Source organism: Anser anser (assembly GCF_964211835.1).
Source record: "Anser anser genome assembly, chromosome: 1".
Taxonomy (NCBI): Eukaryota; Metazoa; Chordata; class Aves; order Anseriformes; family Anatidae; genus Anser; species Anser anser.
The window spans coordinates 126,058,059-126,080,913 of NC_139720.1; the positions used below are offsets into that span (position 1 = coordinate 126,058,059).

Here is a 22,855-nt window from a genome sequence, read left to right on the forward strand (position 1 = left end):
AACACAAAACTAGAAGTTGATTGATTTCAAAAGCATTTCGACTGGCTATTTTTAGCAGATAAGAACACTGCAAGTTGTATTACGTCGCAAGAAATCCTGGATGTAGTTGTAATGCCTGCAGACATGTCAAAAAGACCATATACAGCAGGACTGATGCAACTGACTCTTTGCTGTGGACCATGTCATTACTGTACATGCACATCTCTGAGCCACTGAGGATCTGGCATTAGCACAAAATGCTGCAAGCTGCATATCAAGTGATGGTAAACTGTGGCACAACACAGAAGCAGTGTAGCTGACTTTCAAGTAAAATGAACTTCCACGTACAATTTGAAACCCTGACTCCCCTTCAAACTCCATAAATAATTTGGAATTTGATTACACGAGAGACAGGCTCCCTACAGAACACTGCTATTAATGAAATCAGAAATATCAGAGCTGAGACTGTCTCAGAAACAACGTTTCACATAAGGCAGATTTTGGAACCTACATTTCTCCTTGGTCTGACAATCCATGAAACAAGTCCTTTGTTAAGAGTTGTAAATTATCTTTGCCGTGCAATCTATCAGATGTAAAGGTACCTTTCTTACTCCATTAGACAGCAGATAAATCAGTGCAGATGCACTAAGATGGATGACAGAGTTAGAGTGACAGGCTAAGAAAAAATCATTTCCTGAGTGCTTGGAATGGATGTGAACAAGACTACTTTTGTCAAGGATAGAGAAGAGAGTGTTGCAGTTTTGAAGATGAGAGCGAGGATACATGCTTCAGCTGCACAAAGTATTTTAGAGATTTTAATACAGAGACAATCTTCAAGATTTAGACAGTTTGAATAAAAGGATCTAGAAAGAGCTGAAATTACAGATCTAAGTGACAGGGAAGACGGAGTTCTTTTCCCCAGCAATCACCGAGAGAGGGGCTCAGGTGGGTGTGAATCATACAAAAAGATGAAACTATGGTAGAGACCACAGACCAAGAGGTGGTTGTTTGAAGAGCTGGCAGTATTAAGAGCACCAAGAAGTTAACCTGCCAGAGGTGTACATGTAAGCAGGTGAGGTAGAAAGAAGGATACAGAAGCTCAAATACAGGATAAAAAGACACCTGTATTGCAGAGACGAGCTTCAATCAACTCTAGCACAGACAAATAAGTGGTCTTAATTGCCAGATTCCACAGAATCAAATCAATTTAGAATGGAAGGAACCTTTGGAGGTCACAGCTGGCCCCCAAACACACACCTCCCACCCCATGACACATACACACGAAAGCAGGGCCAACTTCAAAGACATTTCACATGTAAAACTAAGAAACAAGAGAAGAGTAATACTGGACACTATCCCCTGTAAGTTTGTTTGTAGGAAGAAGGAAGAAAGGGAAAAAAAAAGAAGTTTAAAAAACACAAAGTCTGTGAAAAGACAGACCAAGTTACCAATGAATCAAAAGGTAAGCAAAGTCAAGAGACAGGGAAATTGTCTTGCTCAAGGGAAAGAAAGGGCTTTTTTTTTTAATTATTATTTCTTTAAAATGTTAATATGATTACAATTCTCAAGTTCTCTCCCTGAGATAGCAAGGGGAGTTATGAAAAGTAAGCCTCCAAAAATCATTAAGTTTGAAAGAGTCTTATGATTACGCCATGGTATTTACTCTTCAGGCGATGCATTTGAGATCCCAGCAAATGAGGCATAAACAAAGATCATGAACATGTTAAACAAAAAGCTGTACCAAAATTTTCCCTTCTACACTACTAATTGAAAACAGGTGCAGTCTTTATTATTCAATCCTGAAAAAGTCATAATGAGAAAAGAACACTCCTTGCATGCGCAGAACAGAAATCCTTTCATAATTATGTTCCATTCAGCAACCACTGACTTAGAAGACAAAAAAAGGAGAAGAACAATAGCGGGGTCTTTAAAAGGAGCAATTTTATATTAGAGCCATTGATTTCATCAAGATATCTATGATTATTACCACTCCTATCACTAAGCTGTTCAACCCAGCACAGTCTCATATTTAAGTTCAGCATCCCAACTTACAAAGAAAGGTGTAACAGAGAAACGTATCTGACTCAATGCTTACAGCATCAAGGCAAAATGCCTTCAACAAGATACGGAAGAACCTTCTGGTAAGCCTGCATGAAGCACAAATTAGAAACCTCGGATTTTAAAAAGGACAGCTGAGAAGTGCTGAGAACAGATGTGAACCCGACTTCTGATGTGAAGGCTGGAAGTCAGAAAGGTGCAGTTTGGAAGGTATGAGAGCCGGGATTCACACTTGAGCTGCACAAGGTAGCTTACAGATGCTAATGCAGAAACAATATTCAAGAATTACATGGTTTGAATATAGGCATCTAGATAGAGCTTACATCCTTCAGGCCACCTTCTTCCCTCTATAAAAGGGCCTTCCCCTTTATATAAAAATCACGCAACTGCTATTGTACAGGTTTTCTACTAATCCACCAGGATTTTACGGTACGTTTCCAGAAAAAAGAAGCAAGCACGCTCAACTCTTGCACCACTACACAAGAAAATAACAACATCAGCTTATTCCTAGAGCACAGAGATTTTAAGATTGCCAATGGGTCACCAACATCAAGAAGCACTAGTAGCTGCCTTTGTACCACCCCAGCGTTATGCTAGACCAACAGACAACGTTCTTTGCCCACTCAAAGTGCCCTGCACTGAAGACAAGGTGGCAGAGAAACAGACAAGGTTATTACACAAGTTACAGGACCTAGACAGAAATGGTATCCAGACATAACTTAGGCAAGTGTAAAAATCCGCGTTGCATAAAGAGAATCAGAATGGCAATTTCTGTCTTTAACTGAATGGTTACCTGGCTGACTGTACTGATCTTCATAAGCATCCAGCCAATAAAATCTCAAGACTTGATCATCATTTTCCCCATTGACAAGTGGAAGGATACTGGGGTCCAGCTGAACGTCTGTCGCCACCAGATCAGCTTCATCCTCATCAACCTTGTCCCAACATGAAACATCTGGGAGAGAACAACTTCTGCAGAGCAAGAAACAAACAAGAAGTAAAACCGTGCCCTTGCTATAACCATCACTTACTACTTTTTTTCAGTCCTGAATTCTCACACCTTTGGTCACTCATTCCACTACCAAGAAACATTCCAAGCAGCTGAGTTTCCTCAGAATTCTTCTGAAAATAAGGATGGAGCGACAAACAGAAATCCACATAACAACTATGGTTCTCATCACACAACACACAGGGTTCAGAAGTCATTTAGCTTCAATTTCAGCCTGTCATTCAAGCCTTTACATAACAAATAAATCCATCCATCTGTAAAAGCTGCTCGGTGGGAACAGCAGATTATTTCAACAAAACTACCTTTTAAGAGTCATTAGATGTTTAAGCCTTGAACTATTTTATAATTTCAAATTATGGAAACATTCAAGATTTTTTTTTTCAAACAAAAAAAAGGAAGAAGAAAAAAATCTTTTCTTCTATTCCCAAAAACAGCTGATCACAAGGTTAAATTACTTTTAGCTACAATACTTTTAACTACAACTAATGTTATGCAATTCCTTCTGGGTTGCTTAGAATAAGCATCTTTAGGTATTCCTCATTTTTGCTCATTGGCATCAAAGTGTGTTCACATCCAATTTAAGTCACCTCAATATACTGAAATAAGCATTGTTGTTCACAGATTCACAGATTTCTCTAGGTTGGAAGAGACCTCAAGATCATCGAGTCCAACCTCCGACCTAACACTAAGTACTCCACTAAACCATATCCCTAAGCTCTACATCTAAACGTCTTTTAAAGACCTCCAGGGATGGTGACTCCACCACCTCCCTGGGCAGCCCGTTCCAATGCTTAATAACCCTTTCGGTAAAGAAGTACTTCCTAACATCCAACCTAAAACTCCCCTGTCGCAACTTTAGCCCATTCCCCCTCGTCCTGTCACTAGGCACGTAGGAGAATAGACCAACCCCCACCTCTCTACAGCCTCCTTTCAGGTAACTGTAGAGAGCGATGAGGTCTCCCCTGAGCCTCCTCTTCTCCAGGCTGAACAAGCCCAGCTCCCTCAGCCGCTCCTCGTAAGACTTGTTCTCCAGACCCCTCACCAGCTTGGTCGCCCTTCTCTGGACTCGCTCGAGCACGTCCATGTCCTTCCTGTAGCGAGGGGCCCAGAACTGAACACAGTACTCGAGGTGCGGCCTCACCAGAGCCGAGTACAGGGGGACAATCACTTCCCTAGACCTGCTGGCCACACTGCTTCTTATACAGGCCAGGATGCCGTTGGCCTTCTTGGCCACCTGAGCACACTGCTGGCTCATATTCAGCCGACTATCCACCAATACTCCCAGGTCCTTCTCGGCCAGGCAGCTTTCCAGCCACTCATCTCCCAGCCTGTAGCTCTGCTTGGGGTTGTTGCAGCCCAGGTGCAGGACCCGGCACTTGGCCTTGTTGAACTTCATACAGTTGACCTCAGCCCATCGCTCCAGCCTATCCAGATCCTCCTGCAGAGCCTTCCTGCCCTCGAGCAGATCGACACACGCACTTAGCTTGGTGTCGTCTGCAAACTTACTGAGGGTGCACTGGACGCCCTCATCCAGATCATCAATAAAGATATTAAAGAGGACCGGCCCCAGTACCGAGCCCTGGGGGACTCCACTAGTGACCGGCCTCCAACCAGATTTGACTCTGTTATGTTTGACTCTGTTGACTTTGTTATGCGCTAAATCCCAGAAACATCAAGTGTTTTTCAATAAAGTAGCTATAACCATGTTCAACATGACCATTTTTAAGTTCATGCCAAAAAAACCATCACATCAGATTGTCATCATTCTATATCACAATTATACTACTGGCAAAGACAAATATGAATATTAATTTAAGACTTGTACATACTGAAAGGCTTCTTGCTAGAACCAAAAAAAATTAAAAAATAAAAGAGAGATCCTTACAAGGCAGATGTCCCTTTCTTCTCAGATTCCAGCTGCTCCATCTCTTTCTTTTCAACTTCCTTGTCTCTTTTCAAGCTTTCAGCTGTCTCAGGTATAGTTCCCACATGCTCTGCTTCCATAGGTTCATCAAAGTCCTCATCATCAAAATCCACCATCCCCTGATCGTCATCTGGAAGTGTTGCATATAGAACTAGAGGCTTGAATCATTAAAATGACACACTGTATGCTACATCTGCGTGCATAGACTGCAAACCATACACATGAACATAACACACAATGTTAATGTACATAAAAAAGACTACATTTAAGCTAGCTAAACATGTAACTAGTGTAAACTAAGAAGTGTTTCAACACTAACATGCCATATTTAAAGAATGTCCAGACCTGAGTTTTGATTTTTCAATACCTTCAATAGCTTTTTCTTCTATTGTCTCCACTACTCCATTTTCTGTAGTTTTTGGCACATACTTGGTATCTCCATTCTCTTCAGAGGCTATGACAGATTTTGCTGTGTAATTGGGATGTTTAGGATGAAATGAAGCTGGAGGAAGAGCTTCTTTTCTGACATGAGCAGGAGCTTTCTTTGATATAGGGGTGATTACCTGAAAAACATTTTAGACATGAGTTTAAAATTTTTCTTTTAAGAGCACAAAAGGAAAAAAAAAAATCTAGTACTTGCTATTTGCAGAACTAGTAACCAGGGCTAGAAGGAAAGCTTCAAGTATTCTGCAGCAAGACAACTAAAACTCCTCAAAACGAGCTCCTTCTATAGTTCTAAAAAGCAGTTTACAACAGGCCGTGGTTGACCTTTAATCAAGTTTATAGCTATTTTCACTAGTTTCCCATGCAGTATGACCCCATTCCTAAATTAAAATCTGTGTCTGTGTCAGCTAAGTATGTGACAATATATATCAAGCAGGGACAGAGCCTGGAACAACAGGGAAAGGCCAATATGGCCGCTTAAACTCATTACTGATAGGCACGGGTGTAAGCTGCCTACAGGAGTGCATGGGACTGGAGAGCAGAGCGCTTCTCCACTGGCTATCTTCATCCTACAGACATGACAGGAAGAGCTAAGACGACAAATATACCACGTTTCAACGTGCTCCGCAAGCCTTAACTCTGAGATGGTACACAAAGAATTTGTTTCAGACAAGACACTACTATGGCAGCAGCCACAGAACCTCTTGTCACGGAAGATGTCTACGGAATGGTCTCCACCATGACCAACAACAGGTGTCTGCATCTACTGGCTTTTAACCTGCAGCAAGCCCCCAAACCTTAACTTCAGGCAAAGCTGTTATTTACAGAGGTAGAATTTAGAGTTGCACAAAATCATTTCTGGGATTTTAATCTCAGTTCAGCTACTTCTACTGCAGTCAACAAAATTCAGTCCATCCTTTACCTTAAACAGAAGCAAATATTATCTAATCTACCCCCAGTAAAGAAATTTTTGCTAGCTCAGCCAAATGAATTTATTCATAGTAATACTTCTGCTCTTGCCTTCTATAGTTGCCGTGATGTTCTTTCATGCCCATTTATTTTCTAAGGCTGTACTCTTCATCTGTTTCATTGTCTAAATGTCCAAACTCCTAGGACCACAGAAGCTATCACCAGAACTGCCTGCCTGGGAATTAACTTCTTTCTTCATATTTCCATATAAAAGTGACTTCTGTTTTGCACCATAAAGATACAGAACCTCTCTAACTCTGTCTCCCACTTTTTTAATTATTCCTCAGCTCCAACACAACTGTTGAAATAAGTGCCACTGGTGACTGTTTTCAGCTTAAGAGTTGATTTCAGTATCACAAAAGGTTTCGTTCTGGTATTTTAATGGTAAATCAGATTTATCTACTCCACTTGCTTTCTACAGACTCTTAGCAAGTATATCATTGTATCTCCAGCTATGAAGTCCTCCCCATTTACCAGAACTCTTATCAAAACAGCAGACTTCCACCCACAGCAAACTGTCACTCCTTTCACTCCCAATCTTCCACTAAAGTCAACTTCTATCCACAGCTTCAGTTTTTCCTTTGCTTTCCAGTTCTGCAGAAGAGAAGTCTCTTACCCTCTTCCACAACACAGATACGCGTTCTTCTGCATATATTTCCCATCATCTATTCTTTGCCACAAAGTTCTTTTCTATTCTTAGGGAAAAGAGGAAAAAGCAGAAGCTCACCTTCATGTGAGATACCTAACATTATAGAAGCAAAATCTGTCAAATGTAAAAGCTACATACTATCACTACACTAAAGATTATATATATAAAAAATATTCTGTTTATGTTAACATGGATGGGGAGAAAGAAAAAAAAGCATGAAGTTACACTGTAACATTGCTAAGGAAGCTAAGGAGAAAAGTTATTTCTAAAAGCAGAAATAGAAGACAACAGTATTCAAACCAACCAAAACAGATTAATAGTTATCAATGAGAACTTGTAAAAAAAATTTTTTTTACTTCACCTTAGGAGTTTGGGACTGTACAGAGAAAGGATTCAGTGGCATTCCAGCAGATCTTTTTCTTTTCAGCATTATAATTGGTGGTGGACTTGGTTGAACAGTCTGAATAGTGAACAAAAAGAGACAGTGACATAATGGAGAAAGGTTGTTTAGTGTTTTCTTTTGCCTTGGTTAGTAACATTTTCCATCAAAGAGAAAGAAGTCCACCAATATTTCTCATTCACCAAAGAAACCTCCAGATTCACAACTCAGCCACGTTAAAAGAAAAACTTATCTGAGCAATCAGCCCACCAGGAAAGACACTAGATTTTTTTTGGAAAAGTTTGAGAGAAAAACCGTCATCAGTGAGTGAAACAGTTTTCAAACTGTGGTCACTTCAGTACCTAATCATGCTTTTAATGCACTAGTATCAGAATACTTGGTGGGATGTTCTGCATGTCTGCTAAAATAGCAGTACTGAGCATACACGCCTCAAGAAAGGCAGAAGTGCTCTTTCGACATTGTCATACTAGAGGAAAAAACATTTCAACTTATTTAGATGTACAGATATTTTGCACTCATCCATATCAACACATAATAACAAAAGAAAGGTTAGGAAACAAACAACACCACCAAAAAACAATAGCTAGCTACTATTTAAATAGACGCCACAGTATAATTATTAGCATTATTTCCCCTGCTTAACACTCCACAAAATTTGACAGCATTAAAATACATTTGCTTAATGATTTGAGGGTTTTGATAGCCTAAACTATTATAATTCTCAATCTTAGGGAGGGGTAAAAATGTGAAAAAGACCACAATACCAAGAGAATAACTTTACAGTGGAATATTTATAACCATCTTATTGCTCTCTAAAATACATATTAAGCTTATTATGATAGAATGTATTTTAATTTACTATCTCCCTACAGCACTTTTACATGTGAGCAATCCTTTTTGAGAAATTCTGCTAAGGGGCATTAACTCCTTGAAAACTCAGTGATGAGCAGGAATGGCCTATTTTAGACAGTCCAATCTGGGCTGCTGCAGCAGCTATCTGGCACTCCTAGCTCAGGGGAAGTATTCATCTGGTTCCCTGGAGCAACCCACGGAAAGCAGGAGGCAGGCAGAAGTTGAGACATCTGCTTGATCTTGTTATCTGCTTGACCTGTTCTCCCTCATGCCCTCTGGTGAACCCAAACATGCCAGACAGAAATACCCTACAGTACGCTGGCTGGAGCATGGTGATGCGCACATACGGTACACGTCATCCAGACGCACCAAGTCCTGTTCCACTCAAGCTGACTGAAGCCTAGAAGGCTGCATTAGCACGGGCTCTGGGTCACATTATAAACTGTCTCTGAGCAGGAGGGACTAGTTTGGGCTTATCAAACCAGTACGGTCATGCAACTTCTGTGCGGTGGAGACAACAGACAGGTAGACTGCGTACACACACGGAATACACCAAGCAGATGTACTAGGGCAGAAGTCAACCTCAAATGATTTGATTTTAGGAAGAACTTTCTTCTCTTTACATGTTCCACAGCAAGAAAAATAAATGGATTAGGCTGTCTCAAGCAGATTTATACACTTACTTCAGCATTTAGATCTTGAAGAATATCCCCTAGTAAATCATCCTTTGAGAGGTCCACAGTTTTCTGCAAGATAAGATAGCCAAACATCTTTCTTTAAGATCGCCAGACAGCTCTTAACTATATTTGCAAACCCAATCAGGACTCTAACAGCAAATGGCTAAATTGTTTCTACAAAACACATGCGTATTTTCAGGAATGCTCCATAAACAAGAGCTCCTGTTAGGAACTAGACAAAAGAACTGAAAGAAACCCTTGCTTTACTCCACCCCCACTGGAAGTAGGAACAAGTTTAAAAAAATCTTTAAAGTTCAAAATGCAGTAACTTACATCTGTGTTTTTCTTCCCAGCACTGGCAATAAACATAGACTTAATTGTGTTTGGCTTTGACACCACAGACTTCTTCACATTCTTTTTACCAACTGCGGATGCTTTGCCACCTTTTCCTACAGAAAAAAAAAAAAAGATAAAACTTGTGACTTCATCATAAAGTTAAATTTTTGAGGGTCCAGTTACTAGCAGGAATAGACAGCTGAGGTAACCCACTTCTTCCACCTTTATGCTGCTGGCTGAAACAAAGCCTAATAATCTTTTGTTCGCTGCCAGGTTTCTAATGGATATCATGCACCAAAAAAAAAAAAATATATATATATATATATCCACAGCCCTATCAACATCATATCTCGCCTAGTCGCCTCAGGGATGATCTCTGCATCCACAGAAGTCCACACTCCAGAAAAAGGACCAAGATACATTTCACAGAAGCATCTGCAGAGAAGAAACAAGTGTCCAGGAGTTAAGCACTAGGCCTGGATTCTCAACATCAGGCTCCACCAAGATGATAAAAGCTGGCAAAATAATTTGATCCCAGATCCATAAGAGCACATAAGGATTTTAGTAGCAAGAGAGACCTTGCATCCTTTAGACAATGGCTTTGGAAACTAAGAACTTTCCCCAGGCGCATTTGTTGTGGAAGTGAACATATATCCCCCAGAAGACTGAGCAAAATTACCCTGGTAGCAGTAAAGTAGTTAGAGGTGACTTTACCTCACTTTGCGGACCACTATCCTCTGCATCACAAAGACTAAAAAAATCCAGTCACAGCCACTGAACTACACAGCTTCAAGTAACATGCCACGTGGCCCTATTCACCACATACTGATGCCAAGGAGTTGCCCGTTTCAGGTACCTTTCAAAAGCAACCAGAAGATCATCTACAGCGGCTATGTTCAACCTACCTTTCTTACTGGAACCAAGAGCATCGTCATCTAGATCTTCATCAAAGATTTCCCTTCCGTCTTCTAAGTAACCCACCCCATCTGTACAAAACCAAATTGGTATAAATTTACATTTCAAATTCTGTCTCATGATATTTCTAGATATCTGCATAATCCAACATTTCACATATTTAAATGCCTTTTTAACATAGAGCAAATGTTATAAATGCAAGTGCTAAAATCTACAGCACTCTCGGCTGCACCTTCCATTAGACTAAATATAATAATACAAGTTTAATTAGAAATTCTCACTTAAAGCACTTCTTTTTAAAGTTACATCTCTGGTAACTGGAAATAAAATTTCCAATACTGTTATTAATGGGAAAATACTTTCACTACCATCCTAATACACTACCATGAGAACAATGGAAAAGACTCATTTCCATATAAAAGCTCATCTTTTTTGTCTACTGAAACGACTCTAGGAACATACTGAAATATAACTTACGTCAACACATGAACATTATGAAACCCAGCTGAGTTATAATACTATAATCAAAATAACTCTAGTCTAAATGACTCTTAACTTACCATCATCAACAATCCAGTCATCATCCTGCCGTTCTCTGACCATCTTGGAGTATTCCTCCTCATCTACTTCATCGTAAACACCCGTGAACTCCTCAACCTTCAGTTAAAGTACACTGATGATTAACAGCTCCCATTCCACCAATTATTCATATAGGTCACCAACAAGAACACAAGAGTTCCCAAGAACTGTACATCTTCCTAGACCATTATTCACAACTAGTAAGCACAGTTATTCACAGCTAGCAAGCACAGCTATTCATTCAGTTTGTTTCTTTTTTTTTTTTTTTTGGCAGTGACAAAAGGTCAGTTTTTAATCTTTAAAATTATTACAGTACACTGAATCTACTGAAACACCAGCAGAGATTTCATTTGAACCTGAGATGCCTTATTGCTCATTTCACACTACACAAAAAAAAAAGCCACCACAGTTCTGACCTCTTGCTCTACTCTTAAGCATCCAGACGAGCTCAACAAAAAGGTGATTTGATATGCTCAAGAATAATGCTGAAGATGCCTGACTGAATTTGCATCTTAAGGATGTAGGCATTTCAGGCTTCTTCAGACTTATGCACCTCAGTGTGGAGGTCTCTTCCTGCTGGCATTGCAATTATTTAGACAGTAACAATGTCATACTGCCAAATTTCAGTTGTATCAGTGAAATACTTGACTATTGTTTTCTTGGTAGAAACATTTGTCAATATTAAAGCATTTCAGGATTCACAGCTTTGAAATTCATTTACAGCTTAAGATCATTTTAAGTTTGAAAAAAACAAAAGTTACTCCTACCGTAACATTAACTAAAGCAATTAAATTTTAGAGGCTGGTCTTTCCCTGTGGGATAGTTCCCAAGCAAATACTGTATATGCTTGACCTGCAATTATTACAACTGTTTTAGTTTTGAAAACAGAAAGAAACAAGTAAGTGATGTCAGAACACGGCAAGACAACTACATTCTAAAATATGCACACCATTTAAAAAAAAAAGGAAAACTGAGCTGAAAGGCAGTTTTTGCTTCTCATAATTTTTTGATATGCATGAAGGGTAGTTAAGCATCTCAGCTCACATACCCTTTTTATTAAGGAGAAAAGATAGGGAATGTTTACCTCATATTTTAATTTTTCACCGGCTTTGGCTTTTTTCAGACGTTCCAGCGCTTCTTGCTGGCCTCTCCTAGATTTCTTCTCACGTCTGGAACGTGATGCAGCAAAACTTCCAGACTCAGGCATGGCTGAAATTGATCAAAACCACGGGAAATACGTTTAGTACCGAGCTGCTGTTACCCCTGGTGCTTAGAGCAGGGCGATGTACCAGCGGCTGGCCGGAGCTCTGCTGGAAACCGAGGCGCCCGTAGCGCGGCGCACACCTGCCCACGAGCACAGGGCCACCCGCGGGGCTGCTCTGGGGGCCGCTCCCGGAGCCCCACCGAGGGCCCGGCCTTTCACGGGGGGAGCGACCGGCCCCGGGGCCGCCCCTCGCTCGGCGGGGACACCCGAAAAGCAGCCACCGGGCCCCCCAAGGCGGCTCCCAAACCCCGTCACCCCCCCAAGCCCCCCCGTTCCCCAGGGAGCTCCCAGCTCCCCTCACCCCGTCCCCACGACGAACCGGCCGCAGGCAGCCCCGAGCGGCCCGCACCGCCGCGAGGCCGCCCCGCTCCGCGGGCCTCCCCTTGCCCACAGGGACGGGGACGGCCCCACACGGCCCCGGGCTCCCCTCACGCCCCGCGGCCCCCCTCGCACGCCGCCCCCCCCCCCCCCCCCCCCGCCTCACCGCCCGCTCGCCCCGCGCCGCTCTCGGCCATGGCGTCCGCGCGCGCACGGCCGGCGCCAACGGCTCCCGAAAGTGGCGCGAGCCGCCCGCCCCGCGAGCCGCCGCCGGGCCGCCAGCCAATCAGCGGCCGCGGCCGCCCCGCTCCCTTCCTCTTCCCTCACCCCGCCCCCTCCTCTTTTTTTCTCTCTTTTTTATTTATTTATTTTTTTTTAACCTTTCGGGGTTTTTCACCCGCCCCAGCGCGCAGAGGGGTGGCAGGGCAGCAGGTGTCCTGCTCGCCTTATCTATCGTACCGGGCCCCCTTCGCCCGCCTGTCTGAAGCGCTCGGGCAGCCTCCCACTGAGGGGCGAGGGCTGTGTGGGGAGGATGCGCCTCAGCCCCAAAAACACCTGGATTTAACTGGGGTATTAAACTGCTAAAATAAAAAGCTGATTAGATTCACCTGTGTCCTTATTAAAAATAAATAAATAAATAAAAACAGGGAAACCAGTGGGTTTTGTTCTGTCTTGCCACAGCTTTACCTTGATTTTTTTTCAGTCATCATCATTCAGCCGCTGCCCAGAGAAGTTTCCACCTTTGCCTGAACTTACCTGAGAAACTTACCTGAAGAGCATTTGCTGCTCCTGAAAACACATGGGCAGTGACTCCAGAGAGATGATGCCTGGCTCCTTACGGAGGCAGGTAGCACTGAGCCTTGTGAAAGCAGATAGGACTCTCCACACAGCTAGAAGGCTGTCACCAGAGCCTTACCTAGTACTACTTGGCCTGAACATACCAACTACCTCGTTTTCAAATATCTAGGGAACAGAATTTACATGGTTCTGAAACCAAACATTATTTTCCTTCTCCACAAGAACTCCTTTGCATTAGTAAGAGGAAAAAATTAACAAACCTACTAGACATTGACACTTCTAACTCACCCAGTTCTTGCTACAGCACTGTGCACCTCACAGCTGCACCTTGTCTCAGATGCAATCAGAAAGCCCACCCCAGGCACACACAGCAGCTCGCTGGCACCACAAGAGAGAGCCCTGCTCCCCCAGCCAACCCCACAGGCAGCGCACCCATTGCCAGGCACGCAGAGGGACAGAGACCACCCCTCTTGGCAATCAATAGCTAGCTGCAGGTCAGCCTAGCTGTAGCACACCCACGTCCTTGGAAGCACTGACAGCTGTAAGAAGAACGCCCGTCTGACCTACAGATGTCATTTCATTTGGTGCAGTGCATCCATGCCTTTTTTTTTTCCTCTTTTTTAAAAAATACTCACAAAATAAGACCACATGACTGAGCATGAAGTGGAGATCAAACTCAAGGCAGTCAATTTCTTAAGCTACAATAGACATTTGTAAAATAACAATGTCAGAAGATTGTTCGGTTTGAATAAAAAATAAAGCGATATTGCATTTCACATATATCTAGCTGATGATCTTTCCCTGACTTAGTAATGTTCAATTGACTGGATTTTAATACTTCTGATTAAAATAAAACAATACCCTTTGTCAGCTGTCAAACACAGAGTGCAATGTTAGTCATTCAGGTGATGCTATGGTTTGAGCCGGTACACGGTGATACAGTTAATTGATCAAACTGGAGTTGTTGCCATAGCTCCACTGTGGGACAGCACAGATCACACAAAAGCCTTTTTCATGAATGCTAGTTCAATCCTGACATTCATCTCTGACCATAACAAGAAGGTATCTGTTTCCCAGAGCATAGCACAACAAGCATTTAAGTGATGCAGGGAAGGAGAAGAAAAAAAAGGAGGGGGGGGGGGGGAGGGGGGAACCATGACAGTTTGTTCTGGAAAAGCAAAATAACCCAGCAACATTTGGGACTTCCTCTGCTAAACAGCTTTATCACAGATTACTCTGAGCTGGTCTTTAGCCTTCCTTGGGACACTCGTATAAGAGCAACTTGGCGTGACCTTTTCTCAATTGTCTTTTAAGTAAAAGAAGCGGGAATTTCACTGTGCAGCTTCAAGCCACTCAAAGAAAGTGTGATAGCTACAGAAAAAAGCACGAGAGAAGTACAGTAACGAAGATGGTAGGCAGCCAAAAGCGCAGTGCAGAAGAGGAAGCTCAGGAAACCTGCACTTCCAGATTGCAACGAAAGGTGACAAAGATGTATTTTCCATGTTGTTTTCTTACAGCTATAATTTAAGTATATATCTCTAAGTTCTGAATCAAAAAATATTACTTATGAGTAGAAAATACTGTAAACTCACTGCTCCAAGTTAATATATACTGGAGTATATATTATATATAAGTTATATATAGTATATATATAGTATATATATAGGTTATTATTAAATAATTATAATAATTAAATTATTATAAGTTATATATATTATATAATATATATATTATATATATAAGTTAATATATACTGGAGTATATATTAACACATAAAAGTATAATTGGAGTATAGTATCAAACCTTTGTTAAAAGAACAAATTACTGTATTGAGGATTACTGTGTTCTCCCTTTTTATATATAGGGCATGCTTGTTCTGTCTCAAAGACAGTAGGACAAAGTGTTAAAGTTCTCAGATTCCAACATTATGCTTTAAGCTTATGCTTTGTAATTTTTTTTGATGATGGAAAAAAAATCTGTTGACATTACAAGGGGTTGTATAAAACACAGAATGCGAATAGACCTTGAATTATAGCAGAGATGGCAAATTCAACTTCACTAACTTAAAACGCCTGCACATTATTACATCCCTGTTGAGGGCAGAGTATCTTTGTGGAGAATCGTGTCCATATATATGATACTGCACAGGATATGGGTATGTATGCTTTATGTGTATGCTACCCACAAGCACCACGTATTTCATTCTCCTACTTATATTGGTCTGAATTAATTCATGTTATCACTCATTAGGTGTAAATGAGTTAAGTTAAACATGATTCACTTCTTTGACTGTATCATTTCAGCAGCTAGTTACTAAACTACGCTATTCATGTGACACGTTAACAACCCGTACTGGCTGCATAGGATACTAAATTAATAAAGGAGCACAGATAAAGTAAATTAAAAATCAAAAATCTGAAATTATTACTTACCAGGAGTTGCTCATTTTCAAAACTTTTCACGGGTATTTGACTGATAGAATATGAAGAAACAGATGCTTCTCCATTTGTTTATTAATAAAGATGATAATGCAAACATATGTTTAGAGAGCAGGCTCCTTAACTACCAAGTCTGTAAATGTCTTTTGTTTACTGCACATCTATTTTTAATTACCTACCCACGTTACCTGCTAACATCAGGATAAAGAGAATAAGGCTGCTATTATGATGCAAAGGTTCTGAAATGTAAATGTGGAATAGAAACTAGAACAACAGCTTCCATTAATTTCTATTCTGACAGAAGAAAGTAGGTCTATGGAATGAACATCCAGAAATTATTAAAAAAAAAAAGTTAAGTTCTACTTGTGGTTAAATTACAACAATTTCTAACAACTCTCCCTGAATCTGTGGATTACACTAACAGTAACAGAGAGCAGAACTGAACCACCTGCTTGCCTCATACAATATTCCTATTCAAGCCTAGAATAAAAGTACAAAATATTATAACATAAATTAAATAGGGAAGACAAGTTAGAGCAAACTCACAGAGAAAGAGCCCTCACATAATTATAATGTCTAAGAATTAAGTCTGATACCAATGGTGTTCAAAAGCATACAGTTATTGCCACAGCATGAAAGTCTCTGTTTTAACTACTTTCAGCACTCTTTACAATTTCACAAAAATTAACAATTAATATGTAAGCAAAACATTATTGCAGAGAGGCTGTTACATTTCAAGATGTGGCTGAAGATCAAATACACCTCCATTGGCAAATGCTCTCAGTGTTCATTGTTTCGAGGCTCTTCAGCAGGAAAGAGGAAGCCATCACAATGCGCTGTAAAATTTACAGTCTAGTTGTAGTCCCCACAGGTCTCTTTCTGAGTTAGTGCCAGTAGAGCCTGTGCTCACAGCAGCAGGAAGCAGCAGGAGCTGGTTACTTCCCCAGCAGAAGGAAACTCAGTTCTGTGTCCCACAGACATGGATCAGGAGCAGATCCAGCAATGGTAGTCCAGGTCATGCACAGCCTGCTGATCAACCAGGCATGCCCGTGGTGATGAGGCAGGTCCAAGGTCAAGCCTCAAAGTCAGCCCATGGGTATGGATCAGGCCTGATGGTGGTATCCAGGGTCAGACACAACCCAGTGAGCACCAGACAAGTCCACAGCAGTGAGTCAGGTCTGAGGTCAAACTACGAAGTAAGAGCATAGCTGTGGCTGAGCTGGAGACCAGCACTCTTATAATGCAGCTCAGGCAAGGGCTGGTGGTGCAGAGCCCCTGGGCTGAAGGTAGAAGCTGCAGGTGAGGCTGATCAGGGCTACTGGGGTCCTCTGAGAGCTAGCAGCTGCCTCCCCTCTGAGCAGGGAGTGTCCTCACACCTCATGGAGACTGGGGCTCAGAAGGGATTTACCGTGGAGTGTGGGTCACCAATGCGCTACTTCATGGACACTGAGCCACAGCAAAGACACAGCATGGGGAACCCTGGAGGCCAGGGTGGAGGATCTGCTCAGGAGCCAGGGGCTGGGCAGGGACCATCATGGTGGGCAGACCCAAGCCCAGGCAGGGTCAGGCTGATGACTCAGAGGAAATCACGTGGAAAAGACCCCACATAGCCATGGGGCAGGCACCACTGTGCTCAGTTTAGGGGTTCAGAAGGCCTGAGCTTCCTGTCAGGGTGCAGCAAGGGTCAGCTGCTCCATAAGGACAGGGATAACATGACACAGCGGGTGAGGGAGAGACCCTACCACCCTGGGCCCCATCCCACATGGTAGTCAGGGTCAGCCAGGAGTCCAAATCATCAAACAAGATTGTGGATTTGCCTCGCCACACAGACAATCCAGAAATGCAAGTCAGAGTCAGGTCAGGGTCAGTGATGGTAACATGGGTCAGGCACAGTCCAGAGACCACCAGGCAAGTCCATGATGATGGGACAGGTCCCAGGCCAGGTCAGGAAGTCAGCCCATGGGTCAAGGTCTGCATCAGCTCGGTCCACTGCCACGCTCAGCCACAGCACAGCCGGAGCTGCACACACCTACAACGTACTTCAGGTGTGGACTGAAGGCCCAGGGCTGAACTGAAATATCGGGCTCTTTGGCCCCATATGCTGGCAGCAGATATGGGGACACCCCAGCTGCGACTGGTCAGGGCATTTAGGGTCAATTAATGCATTCAGGGCACCAACACACAGATCCCATGTCAACCTTACCATATGTCCAGAGCCCATAACTCATCGTAACAAAATCTTGTATATTGAATAGTATAGATTAGTACAGTTGGAAGGGACCTTCAAAGACCATCTAGTCCGACTGTATCACTACTGAATTGCTAAAGTCCTACTGAATTGCTTTCCATATTTATATTTGGCCTTTTGGTATCATTACTGTTTCATTCAGGCAGTAGAAATACATAAGTTCAGCTGTTACTGAGGGTCACTTTAATTCTCTCATTCTTGTATTTTTCAAAAATTCATGACCTGCTTAGAAATTATTTAATCCACAATAATACAGAACCTGGGAAAAGACTTTCCACTTTCCCTCTCATCTTTCAACAATAATAACTTCCCCAATTTTTTCTACCTTTGAGGCTCTTAAGCTGTCAGAATTCTTCCCCACAGCATAAATCATTTTGTCATCCTGCTGTATCTAGCCTCAGTGCGGGATCTTAGAATAATGCAGGTGGGAAGGGGCGTCAGAGATCTCTAGTCCTTCCCCTGCTCAAAGCAGGACCAGGTTGCACAGGCTGCTCAGGCTGTGTCCAGTCAAGGTTTGACTGTCTCAGGGGTGGAGACTCCACAAACTCCTGGAATATCCTGAGTTCGAAGGTACTCATAAGCACCATCAAATCTAATTCCTAGCCCACACAGGACCACCCAAAAATCAGACCCTGTGTGTCTGAGAGCATTGTCCAAATGCTCCTTGAGCTCCATCAGGCTCAGGGCTGTGACCACCTCCCTGGGGAGCCTGTCCCAGTGCCCGACCACCCTCTGGGTGCAGACCCTTTTCCAACCACCCAGCCTGACCCTCCCCTGTCCCAGCCCCATGCCGTTCCCTCGGGTCCTGTCGCTGTCCCCAGAGAGCAGAGCTCAGCGCCTGCCCCTCCGCTCCCCTCGTGAGGGAGCTGCAGGCCGCCATGAGGCCTCCCCTCAGCCTGCTCTGCTCTGGGCTGAACAAACCCAGGGACCTCAGCTGCTCCTTATATATCTTGCTTTCTAGACCCCCCACCATCTTTGCAGCCCTCCTTTGAACACTCTCTGATAGTTTTATGTCCTTTTTATATTGTGGTGCCCCAAACTGCACACAGTATTTGAGGTGAGGCTGCACCAACACAGAGCAGAGCAGGACAATCCCTTCCCTCAACCAGCTAGCAGTGCTGTGCCTGATGCACCCCAGGCCCTCCTGGCTGCCAGGGCACACTGCTGGCTCATGTTCAACTTGCCGTCAACCAGAACCCCCAGATCCCTTTCTGCAGGGCTGCTCTCCAGCCTCTTGTCCCCCAGTCTGTGCATACAGCCAGAGTTGCCCCTTCCCAGGTGCAGAATCCAGCACTTGCTCTTGTTGAACTTCATGCAGTTGGTGATTGCCCAGATCCCTAATTTGTCAAGATCTCTCTGCAAGGCCTGTCTACCCTTGATGGATTCAGCAGCTCCTCCCGATTTAGTGTCATTTGCAAACTTACTCAGAACAACTTCTAGTCCTATATCCAAGTCATTTATGAAAAAATTAAATAGAACTGCCCCTAAAATGGAGCCGTGGGGAACCCCCCTAGTGACTGGCCACCAGCCTGATGTAACCTCATTTACTATAACCATTTGAGCTTGACCCATCAGCCAGTTGTTCCCTTATATTATATTTTTATCTAGCTATCCCCTGTTCCATCGATCAGGAAAACCTGTAGGGTGGGTTTACCTCCTACCTCTCCCCCATCTCCCTCTATGCTCCACAGGCTTTCTAGAAGGCCATTTCTGAAAGTGCTGGAGTCTCACTCCTCTCAGTTGTCCAGAGGTGAAGAGAACCTGCCTGACACACCAGCCCATACCATTCCCATTCAAACACGGCACAGATCCCACAAATATGGATATGAAATTGAATGAGAACAAATGACAGTAATCTAATTTCAGTATCAAATCTGATTAAAGCGTGAAAAATTAGTCCTGGTACTTTCATGGTATGGTAAACATGCATAGGTATGGTTTGAGAATCAGTGAAAGATTTTACAAATTATTGACACACTTAAAGATAGGCAGGAAATCAGACAAGTCTGACAACTTGACGTTTGTGTTTAGCTTTGTAAATCCAGAAAGCATATGAAGTTTTTTCTCCTTTTCCCATAGTTGCTTCTTTGCAGTCTACATCTTATCTTCCCTCATCCTGGTTTTACAAAACAGACTTTCTTTAAGGAAGTCTTTTTCTCTCCACACTTCCTCTATATCAGCCTATCAAAAAGTAGCAAATGTAGCCTTTGCTAATTTTTTATTGTTGTTGTTTTCAAGATTTATTTTTTTTAGTATGTTTTTGTGTCCTGTTTCCCAACACATTTTTCTAGCTTTCATCTACAAAGCATGATCTAGGTTTTCACTGCATGTTATCCATGCTCCACTCTCCAAGCAGAACAATTAGCCTCTTTATGTCTTATTTCTTGGGAGGAGGTGGTGCTTCTTTGTTAAAAACCTTCTCACCGTAGTATACAAAAGCCTTAGCAACAATCTAAGAGTTACGATCATAAGGGAGAGGTTGAGATCATCTTTTCTGAAGAGGAGACAACAGAAAGGATTTACAAATGATGGAGACCAAACTTGGGTTGTCTGTGTCTGATCTAAAGAGTAGTTCTCTGGTGCTTCTCAGGCGTCCTTTCTGTACTTGCCCATTCCACTGGTATCTGATCCCACCTTCCAATACTAACCAGACACGACTTTTTCCTTCAGGTCTGATTCACACGCTTTTTGATTCTCCCTTGTGGACACCAACAGGAAAGCAACTGTGAACCTAAAAGAGAGTCTTTCTGATCAGTTTTGGTGGTTTGATTTGCTGTATTTTATGAAATAAGGAAAGAATTCCTGAATACAGGAAGAGGTCTTCAGAGTTTCCAAGTCCCAGGACTAAACAGAGGCTGTTGTTCTGTAGAAATAGACAAGGGTTGCTTATATTCACCCATACTCAGTAAGGAATGGGGTTCCCAGATACTTTAATAGCTAAAAACAAGATTAGGCACACCAGTACTGTACGCATTGCTAGGGAGTAGCAGGAGGGGAGCTGCTCCTTAAGGAAAGGCAAATCAAGAGCCTAGATGGATCACAAGGCTGGCAGATCAGGAGCTTCAACAGTCAGGGTCCAGTCCCACCATACCCAAGCAAGGTGAACAGGACAGAACAGCAGATGGTGGCAAGGTCCAACCAAGAGACCTGATCGTAAGGCCATATCATGGTGATGAGGCAGGTCAAGCCATTTAGTCAGCCAGAGGATATAGGTTAGGAACAGGTCCAGGGATCACGAGGCAAGTCTACAGAAATAAGGAAGGGTTGGGGTCAAGCCAGGAATTCAGCCTGCAGCTTCAGGTCCAGATCATACTGGTGGGTAGGCCAAGCATATGATGGAGATCAGTATTCCTCCAACACTGTTCAGACAAGGGCTGAAGCTTAAATAGAGCCCCTGAGCCCACAGGCAGAGGGTGTGGGGTAGAAGCCCCAAATCAGGCTTGTCAGGGTCAAGAAGTTTGCTTAGTGCCTCAGGACCCTGACACATATGAAGTGACTTACATCCTTACATCCAAGACTAAATTTGCCCAATTTTCATGAAAATAGAAAACGGCACACCACTGTCACGAGTGCCAAACCTCCAACCAAATATCAGATCTCTCCTCCCAGTCATGGGAAGCAGCTGTATCATGCTGGCAGAAGTTTTTCCACAACTGCTCAGTGGACAGAAGATGCCCAGCTGATAACGTGTTAGATCAAAGGCTTCAAAGTTGGCAAAGCTATAAGCAATTCAAACAGGATATTAGGGTCAAACAATCTTAATTATTAATAAAAGCTAAACTAGCTAACAGATACTCATTTTACAGTGGATGGGTACACGTTATGCTTTAAATAAGGTGCGTATCTCTAGATTAGCAAAATCTACAGTTATTAGGTTGCCAGTATCCAAAATATTAAGCATTGATCCCCAACTTGCATGCCGTCTAGAGTAAATCTTTTGGTGTTTTACTTAGCAGGCTGGCATTTGAAATAGTACGGGAAAAGACCTGTGAAGGCATTTGCATGAAAATGTGACAAGTGGGCAGATAAAGGTTCACAAGAATGATAGAGAAAAAAAAGGTATTGGAAGCTTTTAATATTGAAAAAAGAGAGAGTGATGGAACACTGAAGATCAGTCCAAGAAGTCTGAAATAGAGACGGGGGAAAAGGAAGGTGGCAGATAGATTGAAGATGGTGTGATTTAGCCTCGTCAGGCAGCTAAGCACCACACAGCTGCTCAGCTCACTCTCCCCAGGCGGGGTGGGGGACAAAAGCGGAAAGGTAAAAATGTGAGAGCTCATGGAGTGAGACAGAGCCAGCTTACTGGGTAAAGCAAAAGCCACGTGTGCAAGCAAAGCAAAACATGGAATTCATTTGCTACTTCCCATCATCAGGTAGGCGTTCGGGCACTTCCAGGGCATCAGGGTTCATCATGTGTAACAGTTTCTTGAGAAGACAAATGAAATGCCAGCACTCCGAACACCCCTGTCCCCCCTTCACCCAGCTATTATTGCTGAGCATGGTGCCATGTGGTATGGGATATCCCTTTGGCCATTGGGGCCAGCTGCCCTGGCTGTGTCTCCCCAGCTCCCGGTGTGCCCCCAGCTTCCTCGCTGGCAGGGCAGCAGGAGGAGCTGAAAAGTCCTTGGCTCTGTGCAAGCACTGCTCTGAAACAACTAAAACATCCATGTGTTATCAACACTGTTTTCATCAAAAATCCAAAACACAGCATTGTGTGAGCCTCTACAAGGAAAATTAACTCCGTCCTAGCCAAAACTATGACGGAAGGGTAGAAGAGAATGCAATAAAAATACAGGCAAGACAGTCTTAGCAAAGGCTTTTGTGTGGATTTGAGGGGGTTGTCGTGCATGTCTAGAAAGGCAGAAGAGGGGAAGGTGAAATCGTTCCAGGAAGAGCGAAAATAATGGCTTGCAGAGAAAAAGAGAAAGGAAGGATAACAACATACTTTAAATACAAATAGGAAAGACATTTTTCTTAAATTATATTTATCTGTAATGA

The 22,855-nt window shown here is 42.9% G+C and overlaps 1 protein-coding gene across 5 annotated transcripts in view; it reads right to left on the reverse strand.

Annotated features, from left to right (window-relative positions):
- POLA1 (DNA polymerase alpha 1, catalytic subunit) overlaps window positions 1–22,855 on the reverse strand; it is a 221,499-nt gene that overhangs the window by 191,799 nt on the left and 6,845 nt on the right. For 4 of the 5 annotated variants that reach the window (XM_083836819.1, XM_083836822.1, XM_083836821.1 and 1 more), the window contains exons 2-10: window positions 11,876–12,000; window positions 10,773–10,869; window positions 10,203–10,283; window positions 9,295–9,410; window positions 8,968–9,030; window positions 7,394–7,492; window positions 5,338–5,533; window positions 4,932–5,100; window positions 2,831–3,009 (exon numbers count right to left, since the gene is read on the reverse strand). In XM_083836819.1, the coding sequence (XP_083692945.1) occupies window positions 2,831–3,009; window positions 4,932–5,100; window positions 5,338–5,533; window positions 7,394–7,492; window positions 8,968–9,030; window positions 9,295–9,410; window positions 10,203–10,283; window positions 10,773–10,869; window positions 11,876–12,000 (1,125 nt within the window). Of the gene's footprint in view, window positions 1–2,830; window positions 3,010–4,931; window positions 5,101–5,337; window positions 5,534–7,393; window positions 7,493–8,967; window positions 9,031–9,294; window positions 9,411–10,202; window positions 10,284–10,772; window positions 10,870–11,875; window positions 12,001–12,539; window positions 12,697–22,855 lie in introns of those variants that run through there. The other variant, XM_083836820.1, reaches the window with a different exon arrangement.